Consider the following 12,146-nt stretch of genomic DNA (forward strand, 5'->3'; position numbering starts at 1 on the left):
GGAAATCTGACAGATCTGGACCATTGTGTTCATGTACAGGAAAAAGGGCTGTTACTTAGTTGGCCACAAATAAAAACAAAAACAATAGTCATGAACCTTTTGCTGCTGAGCAAAGTATAAAAGTACTTTCTCTATCGGCTCCATTGTGGGACACAGACCATGGGTGTATGCTGCTGTCTCTAGGAGTTATGACACTATGGCAACTAAGTCGGCTCCTCCCAGCAGGATATACCCGCCTCCAGGCCCTGAGCTAATCAGTTTAAGCTTGGTGTCGAAGGAGGTGGACATGGTCTGGAGTTCTCTCCAGACCAGGTATTATGTTTTATTATTTTCCTAGTTAGGGAATGTGTTAGATTTTTTATTCCATTTTCTTTCCTGTTTTCAGGTGGGGACTCAGGAACTGCGGCTCACTGTTTCCCCATTGCGATTGAGGGGGTACAGACATTGCGTATATGCGCTGTTAACCCCCTCTTGCCAACGGTCAGCGCCTGGGGTTGTACCTCATGGGTCCGGGGTCACCCTTTCTCCCTGCTCGCACATGGTAGCCTGGCATGATGCAGGTGATAAAAGCTGGCTGAAGACTTCATAGGAAGACTTCATGAGGTAAGTTCTTCTGACTGAGGTGAGTATATTTCCCTTTCTCCTTAGGTGCAGATTTGCAACATCTGGAGACCCTCAGTTTTTGGCCCACCTTTCTCATCGGTCTAATGGGGCTGGCCTGGACAGGGGGTCCTTTATTAAAAACTGGGGTGAGCAGTGGCAGTTTGAATGGGGCACAACTTTCTACACTTTATTCTTAAAATATATAATATAATATAGTGTGTGTGTGGAACGACTGTGTGTGTTTTTACATTGAAGCGGCTGACAGCCGCAGCGTTCTCTATGCGGGCACTCTGAGCGCCGGCTTACTTTCACTTTCGGCAGCGGCTGTTGCCGGCGGTATCTAGTCTGCTCAATTCCCCGCGAGCGCACATGCATTCACATGTGCGCTCGGGGCAAGGAGCGGGCACCATTACGGGACTTCTTGTTAATACTTTGGCGGCCCGGTGTGCTTTAGCTCCGCCCACCCAGGGCTGCCGAATCTTCTCTGGGCGCGTACTGTGCACCAATCAACGCTGTGCGCGCGATTATGGTGGCGGGTACAATCAGCGGTGCCCCCTGCTCCTAACACACCCCTCCCTTGCTATTGGCTGGCATTTCTCCTTTCTGACAGCCTGGAGACCACCACGGGTTTGAGTCCTGGGGTGGGACAGAGTGTTAGTGTTGTGGTTTAACTTTTAAAATAGGTCCATTGTGGTCTATGGTGATCTCAAGGCATGTGAAACAGTAAGATAAGCAGACTGTATCAGCAACACAGTGAAATGGAACACAGTCTTGGGTGAGAGAGGCCCAGAACGGCCTCCCTCTAAACAGTTAACTGGAGTGTTAATACTGTTAATGCTGTAACTCTAAACTGTCTGGTTCTGCTGAACCACTTGTTCTGCCTGCTCCACTGCTCCCCCAGACCCCCCTGCTACTCTACCCCGGTTGTTCTTCCAGACCCGGTGGGTTTGCCCGCCCCTCCAGCCTGGGTTCCCTCCCTCTCCCAGTCTATATCCCTCTTGGCTCAGGTCTCCCGTTGTGTGGGACTGCCTTGGAGAGTCCCTCCCTACACCAGCCCTCCAGAGGGTCCCGCTCTTCCCCTATTCTGACGCTCTTACAGCATCATAGGGGTGTGTCATCTGACTCATCCTCCGAGTCTTCTGGAAGGCACGGGTGCTTCCCTCGCAGGCATCGCCCCGTTACTCCGACCTGTAGCAAGAGTCACTCCTCTAGAGAATGCTCCCAGGGCGGTCGCTCTGGCTCTCCAGACCCGCGTACCAGGTCTCTCTTCCAGGGCCGCCTCACACGTTCCCATTCACCTGGAGAACTTGTGGAAGAAGTTTTGATTTGGTCTCCGACTCAGAGGACCGCACGGATGTGCCTAATGTGGTGTACTCAGTGGTTGCAGCCATAAGAGACACCTTCCACCTAAAGGACCCAGGAACTTCGGACGTGGTCCAGAAGTTTCCTTTCATCGTGTCCGACCTCTTCCAGGGCTGCCTCACCTCGTTCCCATTCACCTGGAGATCTTGTGGATGAGGTTTCTGATTCGGCCTCCGACTCAGAGGACTGCACGGATGTGCCTGATGTGGTGTACTCAGTGGTTGCAGCCATAAGAGACACCTTCCACCTAAAGGACCCAGGAACTTCGGACGTAGCTCCAGAAGTCCCCTTTCTTTGTGCCTGACTGGCACTCAAGACTTTCAGCTCTCACGCTGAATTTTACGCCCTGTGGGTATCCTCCTGAAGTCACCCTGACAAGAAGTTTCAGGAAATGAAGAAGGTTCAAGCGCGGTATTCCTTCGCCAAGGACCTCATTGCTCGGTGGACCTCCTCTCCAACTGTGGATCCGCCGGTCTCCCGCCTCTCTAAGGCGCCTACCCGGCCGTTGGCTGATGCGGCTGCCTTCAAGAATCCAGCGGACATGAAGGTGGATATTTTGGCAATCTCTTGAGGCAGCAGGTTCTTCCTGCTTTTGCTTCTGCCTGGGTGTCAAAGGCCCTTTTAGTATAGTCTTCCAACTCCGCCAGGGTAGTCTTCAAGATCCCTCCTGGAGGATTTATTTAATCTAGCTCTCCGATGCTCTGCAGCCGGAGATTTTTCTGTGTTCTACTTCCATGTGGAGTCACTGTGCTGCCTTTACCACAAGCTACCTGGTAGCCACCGTCCCTTCATGTGGCTTTAAGCCTGGAATGCGGACGCCACCTTCAGGAAGTGAGGCGACGGGCGGAAAAAGAGTTTATTACCTCTGGTAAGACTCACAGAACCGCTTTCCGTCGTAATTTCTCCTTCCAGTTTTGCGGACCTTTGGTACCAACAAAGGGTCCAGCCAGCCGCCTTCATGGGAAGAGGGCTCCTCTTTCCGATCCCATTCCTCCCGGAGGTCAGCTATCCATTCCGGCCGTTTGGTGGCCCCATCAGGCACCCGTAGGCCTTCCTTGGTCTGAAGGGTCGCCCCCACCCGCCGACCTCTCTCGGGTGGTTGGTCGCCTCTCACCCTCCGGAAAGCCTGGACATGCAGCTTCAGGCGAACGTTTTTCGAGGTTTATTCCAACCTCTCTGTGGTCTCCAAGAAAGGCGTTTCTGTTTGCCCAGTCTTGGTTCTCGAGTATCTCAGCCAGCCTCTTGCGTTCCCATCCCGAATGGAGTCTCTCAGTTCGGTGCTGGCGTCCATGGTTCAAGGGGAGTTTTCGTTCCTCGGTGGACATCAAGGATGCCTGCCTCCACTTCTCATTGTTTCCCGGTCATCAGCGGTACCTCCGCTCTGCAGTTCCAGACGGTCATTTTCTATTGTGGCTATCCATTTCGGTCTGGCGACTTCTCTGCGGACCTTTACCAAAGTCCCGGCGCCTGTGATAGCCTTTTTACGGACAACAGTTGTTTCCGTGATTCCTTATTTGGACTACCTCCTGATCTGAGCTCCAGCTAGGACCCAGATACTGGAGAGTCTTAGTCTCAACCTCCAGACCTTGTCTCACTTCGGTTGGATGGTCATTTGGGGCAAGCCCAACCACTCTCCTGGGGCTCCAGTTCGATGCGGCCTCTGCCCGCTTTCGACTCCGCCGACTCCTTTCAAGAGTCTGATGCCTTCGGCTCCCTGCTCCAGTTTCCATTCGCTTTTTTTTTGCATGGATGTCCTGGGTCGATTGGCGGCGGCCATGGAGGCCGTGCCATTTGCCCAGTTTAATCACCGACCTCTTCAACTGGTGACTTTCTTCCGGTGTGACAGGTCTCCATTGTCTCTCAGCCACAAGATCGTTCTTTCTCATCAGTCTTGTTGGTCCTATGGTGGCTTCGTTTTCCCCCTCATTTTTTTCGGGGGTGTTCCTTCCTGTCCATCCCTGCCAGTCTGTCAGGCTGGGGAGGTGTTTTCAGGGACAGCCCAGTCTGGGGTCCTGGGTCCCCCCGGAGAAGCTTTTTCCCCTTCAACATTTTGGGGCCTAGGGAAATTCTTTCTTTGCTTGCTTCTTGGGAATTTCCCTCCTGGGCGGAACTCAGGTTTCCGGCCATCTCTGTTATCTTCAGTCTGGCCGTCCCTGGGATGTGATCTTCTCGGCCGATCCTCAGTCGTCCAAGGCCACTGGTCCTTACATCCAGGGGTGTTTGCTGTGATCTGCAACCCCTGGGGTGCTCCAGGCGTGGACCTCTGCTTGTCCCGCCACAACCGAAGCGTTCCTCTCTTGGTTGAGCCTTGCCCTACCTTGTCTATTTGGTGGTCGGGCTTTGCCCTACCTTATCTGTTTCCTCCCTTTCTTCTCTTTTCGGGGTCTTGAGGAAACTCTCAGTGGGACGTTTCCGCCATTCTAGTGGCCCAGCCTGGGCCTGGTGGGCGTAGTACGTCGTCATGGTCAGGCTCCTGAACGACTTAATGTTACGCCTTCCCTATCGTCCAGACCTCCTATCTCAGGTCTCCTGTGCCACCCCTATTACAGTCTCTGCTTTGACGGCGTGGCAGTCGAGGCCGTGGTTTCTCTTCCCAAGTCATTCGCACCATGCTCAAGGCTCGTAAGTCCTCCTTGCCAAAAATTTACCTCTGTACCTGGCGGTCTTGTTTTAGTTGGTGTGAAGCTCAGGTCTTGTGTCCTGTTACCTTTTCGGCTTCCCGTCTTCTCTCTTTCTTGCAGTCGGGATTGGAACTGGGGTTGTCTCTTTTACCTTAAGGGTCAGGTTTCGGCCCTTTCTATTCTTTTCCAGCATCTTCTGGCTTCTAATTCTCATGTCCGGACCTTCCTTGCTGCCCCTCCTTATCGGTCACCTTCTCCCCCTTGGGACTTGAATCTGGTTCTGGTCCCTGCGCCTCCTTTCTTGGAAAGTGGTGTTTTCTTGTTGTTATCTCCTCCTTTCGGGGAGTGTCTAAATTGGCAGCTCTCTCCTGCCGTTCTCCGTTTCTGGTGCTTCACTAGGACAAGGTTGTCTTCCGGCCAGATCCTTCCTTTTTGCCTAAGGTTGTTTCGGCCTTTCATCTCAATGAGGACATTTTTTTTCTTCCGTCCTTTTGTCCCGCTCCTTCTCATTCTAGGGAGCATTTACTCCACAAACTGGATGTGGTTTGGGCTGTTAGGTATTACCTCTCTATCCCTTCTTCGTTTCGTCAGTGCGATTCCTTTTTCGTCCTTAAGGAAGGTCGTCGTAAGGGACAACCTGCTTCCAAGGCTACCACTTCTCGGTGGATCTGGTCTGCCATTTAGGTAGCCTATCGCTGTAGGGGGAAGATTCCTCCCTTCAGGGTTGTGGCTCATTCTACCCGTTTCTGTTGGGGCATCCTGGGCTCTCCAGAACAAAGCCTCGGCCTCGCAGATTTGCAAGGTGGCTACTTGGTCGTCTTTGCACACTTTCTCGAGGTTCTACCGGGTTAATACCGTCGCATCGGCTGATGCTAGTCTGGGCCGTAAACTGCTGCAGGCGGTAATGGAACAGTCGTCTGCCTATCTGCCCACCCAAGGGACGGCTTTGGTACGTCCCACGGTCTGTGTCCCCCAATGGAGCCGATAGAGAAAAGGAGATTTTTTAACACTTACCGTAAAATCTCTTTCTCGAAGGATCCATTGGGGGACACAGCTCCCGCCCTTTTGGGTTTCTCTTTGGTTCTCTGTCCGAGGGTGTGTTCAGTTATATATTTTCTTCTGGTTCTCGGACAGTTCGTGTTTTTTCCTTGACCTGTCGGTTCTCTCCTATTGCTCTGGTACTAAAACTGATTACCTCAGGGCCTGGAGGCGGGTATATCCTGCTGGGAGGAGCCGACTTCATTGTTGCCATAGTGTCATACCTCCTAGAGACAGCAGCATACACCCACGGTCTGTGTCCCCCAATGGATCCTTCGAGAAAGATAGAAATATCCTTTTTAGGTTAAAAAGATATAAACTCAATATGAACCTTCCATGTACACTGCACAATGTGAATACACTTGGGAAGCTTTTCAAATGTTTTGTTAAAGGGGTACTCAGGCCCTAAGACATCATATCCCCCTATCCAAAGGATAGGGGATAAGATGTCTGATTGTGGGGGTCCCATCGCTGGTGACACCCGCTATCTTGCATGCAGCACCCACCACTGGGAGCTGCACGCAGCGCTGCAGCCTCTGAGTCTGCCGGGTCAGGACTCGTGGGTGCTGCATGAGTGTGCGGGTCCCGAGCGGCAGGACCCCTGCTATCAGACATCTTATCCCCTATCCTTTGGATAGGGTGTCTTTGGGCCAGAGTACCCCTTTAATGCAACAATATACGAATACCACAATGAGGACACTTCTCTGGGAATGAGCTCTGGGAATGTCCCAGTTATGCTGAGTTAATGTGCAGAACTCTGTTATATTTGTGCTGCTTTTGCAGGGAGCTTACCATCCATCCACACACATCTACACTCTCACTGATGTCCGCATGGTGATCGAATATGCCCGACTCAGAGGCATTAGAGTTATACCAGAGTTTGACACTCCAGGACATACTAGCTCATGGGGTAAAGGTAAGTACTTTTCCTTGCTCTCTTTATTTTCTCAAATATTATATAAAAGGGAGCAGGGGGTGCAGTTGCAGGTGTTTTTTCTTTTATCTATCTCACTTATCCCATTAAAATAAAGGATTCTATTGGTTTAATGCCTGGGAGTGGGGCACCTGTATGCCCATCTTCACTATGTGGACAAAAGTATTGGGACACATACATGTTACATTGGCAGGAATTTTTGGACATCCTGCTCTAGTTCATTCCAAAGATGTTGGATGGGGTTGAGGTCAGGGCTCTGTTTGGGCCATTCAAGTTCTTCCACACCAGAATTACCTAGCCATGCCTTTATGGACCTTGCCTTGTGCACTGGGGTACAGTCATGCTGGAACAGAAAAGGGCTAAATCCAAATTGTTCGTACAAAGTTGGAAACAAACAATTGTCCAAAATGTCTTGGAAAGACTTCCCTTCTCTAAAATGAATAGGCCTAGTCCAGCCCATAACATTATTCCATTTACATCAACTATTACAGCTGGTACAGATCAGTTAGGCATGTAATGTCCTCCTGGCATTTGCCAAACTCAGACTCTGCCATCTCCCTCTTCATGTGACTGTTGGCATTGTGCTTGGTGATGGAAGGTTTTCATGCAGCTGGTTGGCCTTGGATACCCATACCATGAAGCTCCTGGCATGATGACACAGGTTTTTTGTTGTTTTTTTGAGCAAAGAAATGTCAAACTAAGTTGTTGTAGCGGTAGCATCCTATGACAGGACCACACTGACCTTCACTGAGCTCCGTATAAGGTCCTTTTCTATCACAACTTTTTGTAAAAGCAACTGCATTAGTAGGGGATGGATTTTATACACCTGTGGCAATGGGAGTGAAAGAAACATTTGACTTCAATGATTGAGGTGGAGCCAGATACCTTTGTCCAAATAGGGCATGTTCAAACGTACAGGCTCTGCTGCATATTTTCTGCAGCTGATTTTGCTACTCATTTAAGTTAATGGGTAGCAAAATTAGCTGCACAAAATATGCAGCAGATCCTGTACATGTGAAGGTACCCATTGTGCATGTTTAAAGGGGTACTCCGATGGAAAACTTTATTTTATTTTAATTTTATTTTTTTTTAAATCAACTGGTGCCAGAAAGTTAAACAGATTTGTAAATTACTTCTATCAAAAAATCTTAATCATTCTAGTACTTATTAGCTGCTGAATACTACAGAGAAAATTATTTTCTCTTTGGAACACAGAGCCGTCTGCTGACATCATGACCACAGTGCTCTCTGCTGCCATCTCTGTCCATTTTAAGAATTGTCCAGAGTAGGAGAAAATCCCCATAGCAAACATATGCTGCAATGGACAGATGTCAGCAGAGAGCTCTGTGTTCCAAAAAGAAAATTCTCTCTGTAGTATTCAGCGGCTAATAAGTACTAGAAGGATTAATATGTTTTAATAGAAGTAATTTACAAATCTGTTTAACTTTCTGGCACCAGTTGATTTTAAAAAAAAAAAAAAATTTCCACCGGTGTACCCCTTTAAGAAAATTATTATTTTTCACGGCCTTCTTACACTAGCTTGTAGCTAACAGGACATTGATGAATGTTTCTCAGTAGGTTTTTCTCATAAAATTGTCACTTAGCAAATATCTACATACACCTAACCTTTCACCAGAGAGGACTGCAGAGGTTAATATCTTGTATTCTTGCCTTTCAGGACAGAAAGACCTTTTGACACCATGCTACCAGGATGGGACACCCAGTGGAACGTTTGGGCCTATAGATCCAATAACAAATGAGACCTACAGCTTCATAGAGAAATTTTTCCATGAAGTCAGTAAAGTGTTTACCGACCATTATATCCATCTAGGAGGAGATGAGGTTGATTTCTCTTGCTGGTAAGTTCATTGATAGGGATAAATATGTAAAAATTCATCTTGTCAAGGAACAGGGGCTACAAGCCACCAGAATGGTTCCTGATGGATTTGCCCAGCCCCACCAGGGTTAATTGTCGGATCTGATTCTTTACACAGATTGGGAGATATAAATCGCAGTTTATGGTAATAAGGGAGCCAGTCTGTATCATGCTGCCTGTGATTAACAACTTTAATCCTCTTAAAATCTTAATGCATGTATGTTTGTAGACATTTATCAAAGGAATATTCCTTTTTAACCCCTTTAAGGACCCAGAGTTTTTCCTTATTTTTTTTTTCCTTTTTTTCTTTTTTGCATTTTTGTTTTTTCCTCCTTTCCTTTAAAAAAAAAAGATAACTTTTTCAATTTTGCACCTAAAGATCCATATGATGGTTTATTTTTTGCGCCACTAATTTTACTTTGTAATGACTTCAGTCATTTTACCCAAAAATATACGGCAAAACGGAAAAAAAATCATTTTGGGGGCTTCCGTTTCTACGCAGTACATTTTTTGGTAAAATTGACACCTTATCTTTATTCTGTAGGTCCATACGATTAAAATGATGCCATAATTATATAGGTTTGTTTTTGTCGTATTTCTGGAAAAAATCAGAACTACATGCAGGAAAATGTCTACGTTTAAAATTGTCATCTTCTGACCCCTATAACTTTTTTATTTTTCCACGTATGGGGCGGTATGAGGGCTCATTTTTTGCACTGTGATCTGAAGTTTTTAGCAGTACCATTTTTGTATTGACCGGACTTTTTCATCGCTTTTTATTCATTTTTTCACAATATAAAAAGTGACCAAAAATACACAATTTTGGACTTTGGAATTTTTTTGTGCGTACGCCATTGACCGTGCTGTTTAACAATATTTTTTTTATAATTCGGACATTTCCGCACGTGGCGATACCATTTTTTTTTTTATTTGCACAGTTTTTTTTTTTGTTTACACTTTTACTTTGATCAATGGTTTCTCATAGGAAACCATTGATCAATGATTCTGCCGCTTGACTGCAGTCATTTGGTGCAGTCATTTGGTGAATGGACACCAGGAGGCAAGGTAGGAGACCCTCCTGCTGTCCTACAGCTGTTCGGGATGCCACGATTTTGCCACGGACATCCCAAACAGCCGCGTCTAGAGGGTTAATAGCGCACGGTGCCGCGGCCCAGCATTATAGAACGGGAGCGGACTCAGGACGTACATTTACGTCTTGGGTCCTTAAGGGATTAAAGGGGTACTCAGGTGTAAAAAATTTTTTTTTTTTTTTTTTTTTTTTTTTCCCAAACCAACTGGTGCCAGAAAGTTAAACAAATTTGTGAATTACTACCCGTTTAAATGTCACCATTGTGAATAACAATTGAATCGATTCCTTTTGTATTTGTCACTAAAACAAAAAAAGTATACTATTGTAATTATTTTTAATATATTATTATAATATGTAAAACTCTTCCTCAGATTTCAAGATCTGGTTGATGTTTTCTGCTCATTTTATTGATAAGATTTATGAGTTGTTTAAGTTGGTTGCGGCTCTTTATGTTGAGGCTGATATTTGCCCAGTGCTGACAGCTCTGTGGAATATACAATCATATTGTGTTCTTACTCTTTGCAGGAAATCCAATCCCGATATCACCAAGTTCATGAGTGAACAAGGCTTTGGCACAGACTACTGTAAATTAGAATCTTACTATATTCAGAAGTAAGTTCTTTGTTATTTATTATTTATGATGTGCTGAGGAAGTTACTCCTTCTGCTCCGTGCTCTCTGCTTATTGCTGGGCCTTATGATTTGGGGGCTTAGAAAGTATTAGAGCATTCTGGATGTATATGACAGTACATGGACAGGTCTGAAGACCAACCCTTCATTGTAATGTAGATACATGTCAGGCATGCCCAGACATCACTTTATAGCTAAATTAAAGGGGTATTCCGGTGTAAAACTATTTTCCTCAACTGGCTCCAGAAAGTTAAACAGATTTGTAAATTACGTCGTCTGTTAAAAAATCTTAATCCTTCCAGTAGTTATCAGCAGCTGAAGTTGAGTTATTTTCTCTCTGATAACAGTGCTCTCTACTGACACCTCTGTTTCAGGAACTGTCCAGAGTAGGAGCAAATCCCCATAGCAAACCTCTCCTTCTCTGGACAGTTCCTGAAACAAGCAGAGATGTCAGCAGAGAGCACTGTTGTCAGATAGAAAATAACTCAACTTCAGCAGCTGATAATTACTGGAAGGATTAAGATTTATAAATCTGTTTAATTTTCTGGAGCCAGTTGATATGAGAGAAATAGTTTTTTACTGGAATACCCCTTTAAGCTTCTTTACCAGGCCAGTACAAACCTATGCTTTAAATCAAGTTTTTATGTTAACCTGTTCAGGACCCATGTCATACCGGTACGTCATGGGACCCTGGTAGTAATGGACCCATGACTTACATGTACGACTGTGGGAAAGCCACATACGGGGGCAAAAATGAGCTGACTGGAGTCAGCATCTCATTGAAATACATTACATAGGGGCCTCATACGGCAGGGATACGGGAGCGCCCGGTTTTAGCTCCCCCTGGCCGTATGCAGGCCAATATTGCCTAAAAGGGATGTGAACCCAGCCTAACTATGCCGAACAAAACCTTTATGCATGTCCAATAACATCTGGTGCTAATTTACACCTAAAATTTTTTTTTTTTTTTTTTTTTCCTTCTGCCATGCTCAAATTGTTGTGTTTGCAAATTAAGTGTATCTATACCCTGTTTCTAACTTTTTCAGAATATTAGACATAGTGTCAAAATACCAAAAGGGCTACATGGTCTGGCAAGAGGTGTTTGACAATCATGACAAGGTATGTTCTTCTAATAAGTCATGTATGTTACATTGTAATGGGGGGGTCCCCTTTCAGCTAGGATAAGCTATGTAGAGATTCTCTAGCTAGTTACATTGGGGGAGATTCATCAAAACCTCTCCAGAGGAAGAGTTGCTTAGTTGCCCATAGCAACCAGCCAGATCCCTACTTTCATTTCTCATAGGTGTTTTCAAAAATGCTATAGGCAACTCGGCAACTTTTCCTCTGGTCAGTTTTTGATAAATCTCCCTCTTTTATCTTTTTGAACCCCCCCCTTTCTGTTTTCTTTCACTAGGGATAAGAACATCTATAAATTTGTTGCTGGTCTAATTCAGTTCTTATTCTGACTAGAGAGTATGTACAGGAGCAGGGAAACTTGTCATAGACAGGAGTCCCTGCTCCTGTACACGGAGTACCAAAGGAGCAAGAAGTTCTGCACTTGACCAGACTCCCTGCCTTGTAATTCGCCCAAAGCAAATCCCCATAAAACTGGGAAATTTGAAGTGAATTCTATTCAGAGTTTGTTTAATGTAGTTTCGTAGTGGCTGCTGATAGACCAACCAATCCTATGTACACATACTAGTAATGGAATAACACACGAAATGTTGGCATTCTAAAATGGCGCTGCTTTGCTTTTTCTATCTGTTCGATATCCTGTAAACACTTCATCTAAATCAATGGTATTAACCTCTCTCCTGCCCTCATCATTTTATAAAGTGTGTTTAGGTTTTATGTAAAATACTTGTCATTTAGCCATGTGATCGGCTTCTAGACATAAAGATTTATCAACCTGTCTTAGGCCCCGTTCACACCATGCAGAATATCCTCCTGCTCAGTGGTCTCCAACCTGTGGACCTCCAAATGTTGCAAAACT

At 45.9% G+C, this 12,146-nt stretch overlaps 1 protein-coding gene across 2 annotated transcripts in view; it reads left to right on the top strand.

Moving 5' to 3' along the window:
- Window positions 1-12,146, top strand: part of HEXB (hexosaminidase subunit beta) — a 42,951-nt gene that overhangs the window by 16,597 nt on the left and 14,208 nt on the right. For both annotated transcript variants that reach the window (XM_056539979.1, XM_056539970.1), the window contains exons 7-10: window positions 6,408-6,540; window positions 8,237-8,417; window positions 10,050-10,136; window positions 11,200-11,272. In XM_056539979.1, coding sequence (XP_056395954.1) covers window positions 6,408-6,540; window positions 8,237-8,417; window positions 10,050-10,136; window positions 11,200-11,272 — 474 coding nt within the window. The remainder of the gene's footprint in view (window positions 1-6,407; window positions 6,541-8,236; window positions 8,418-10,049; window positions 10,137-11,199; window positions 11,273-12,146) is intronic.

The sequence above is a fragment of the Hyla sarda genome, chromosome 1 (assembly GCF_029499605.1).
Source record: "Hyla sarda isolate aHylSar1 chromosome 1, aHylSar1.hap1, whole genome shotgun sequence".
In the NCBI taxonomy this organism is placed as follows: Eukaryota; Metazoa; Chordata; class Amphibia; order Anura; family Hylidae; genus Hyla; species Hyla sarda.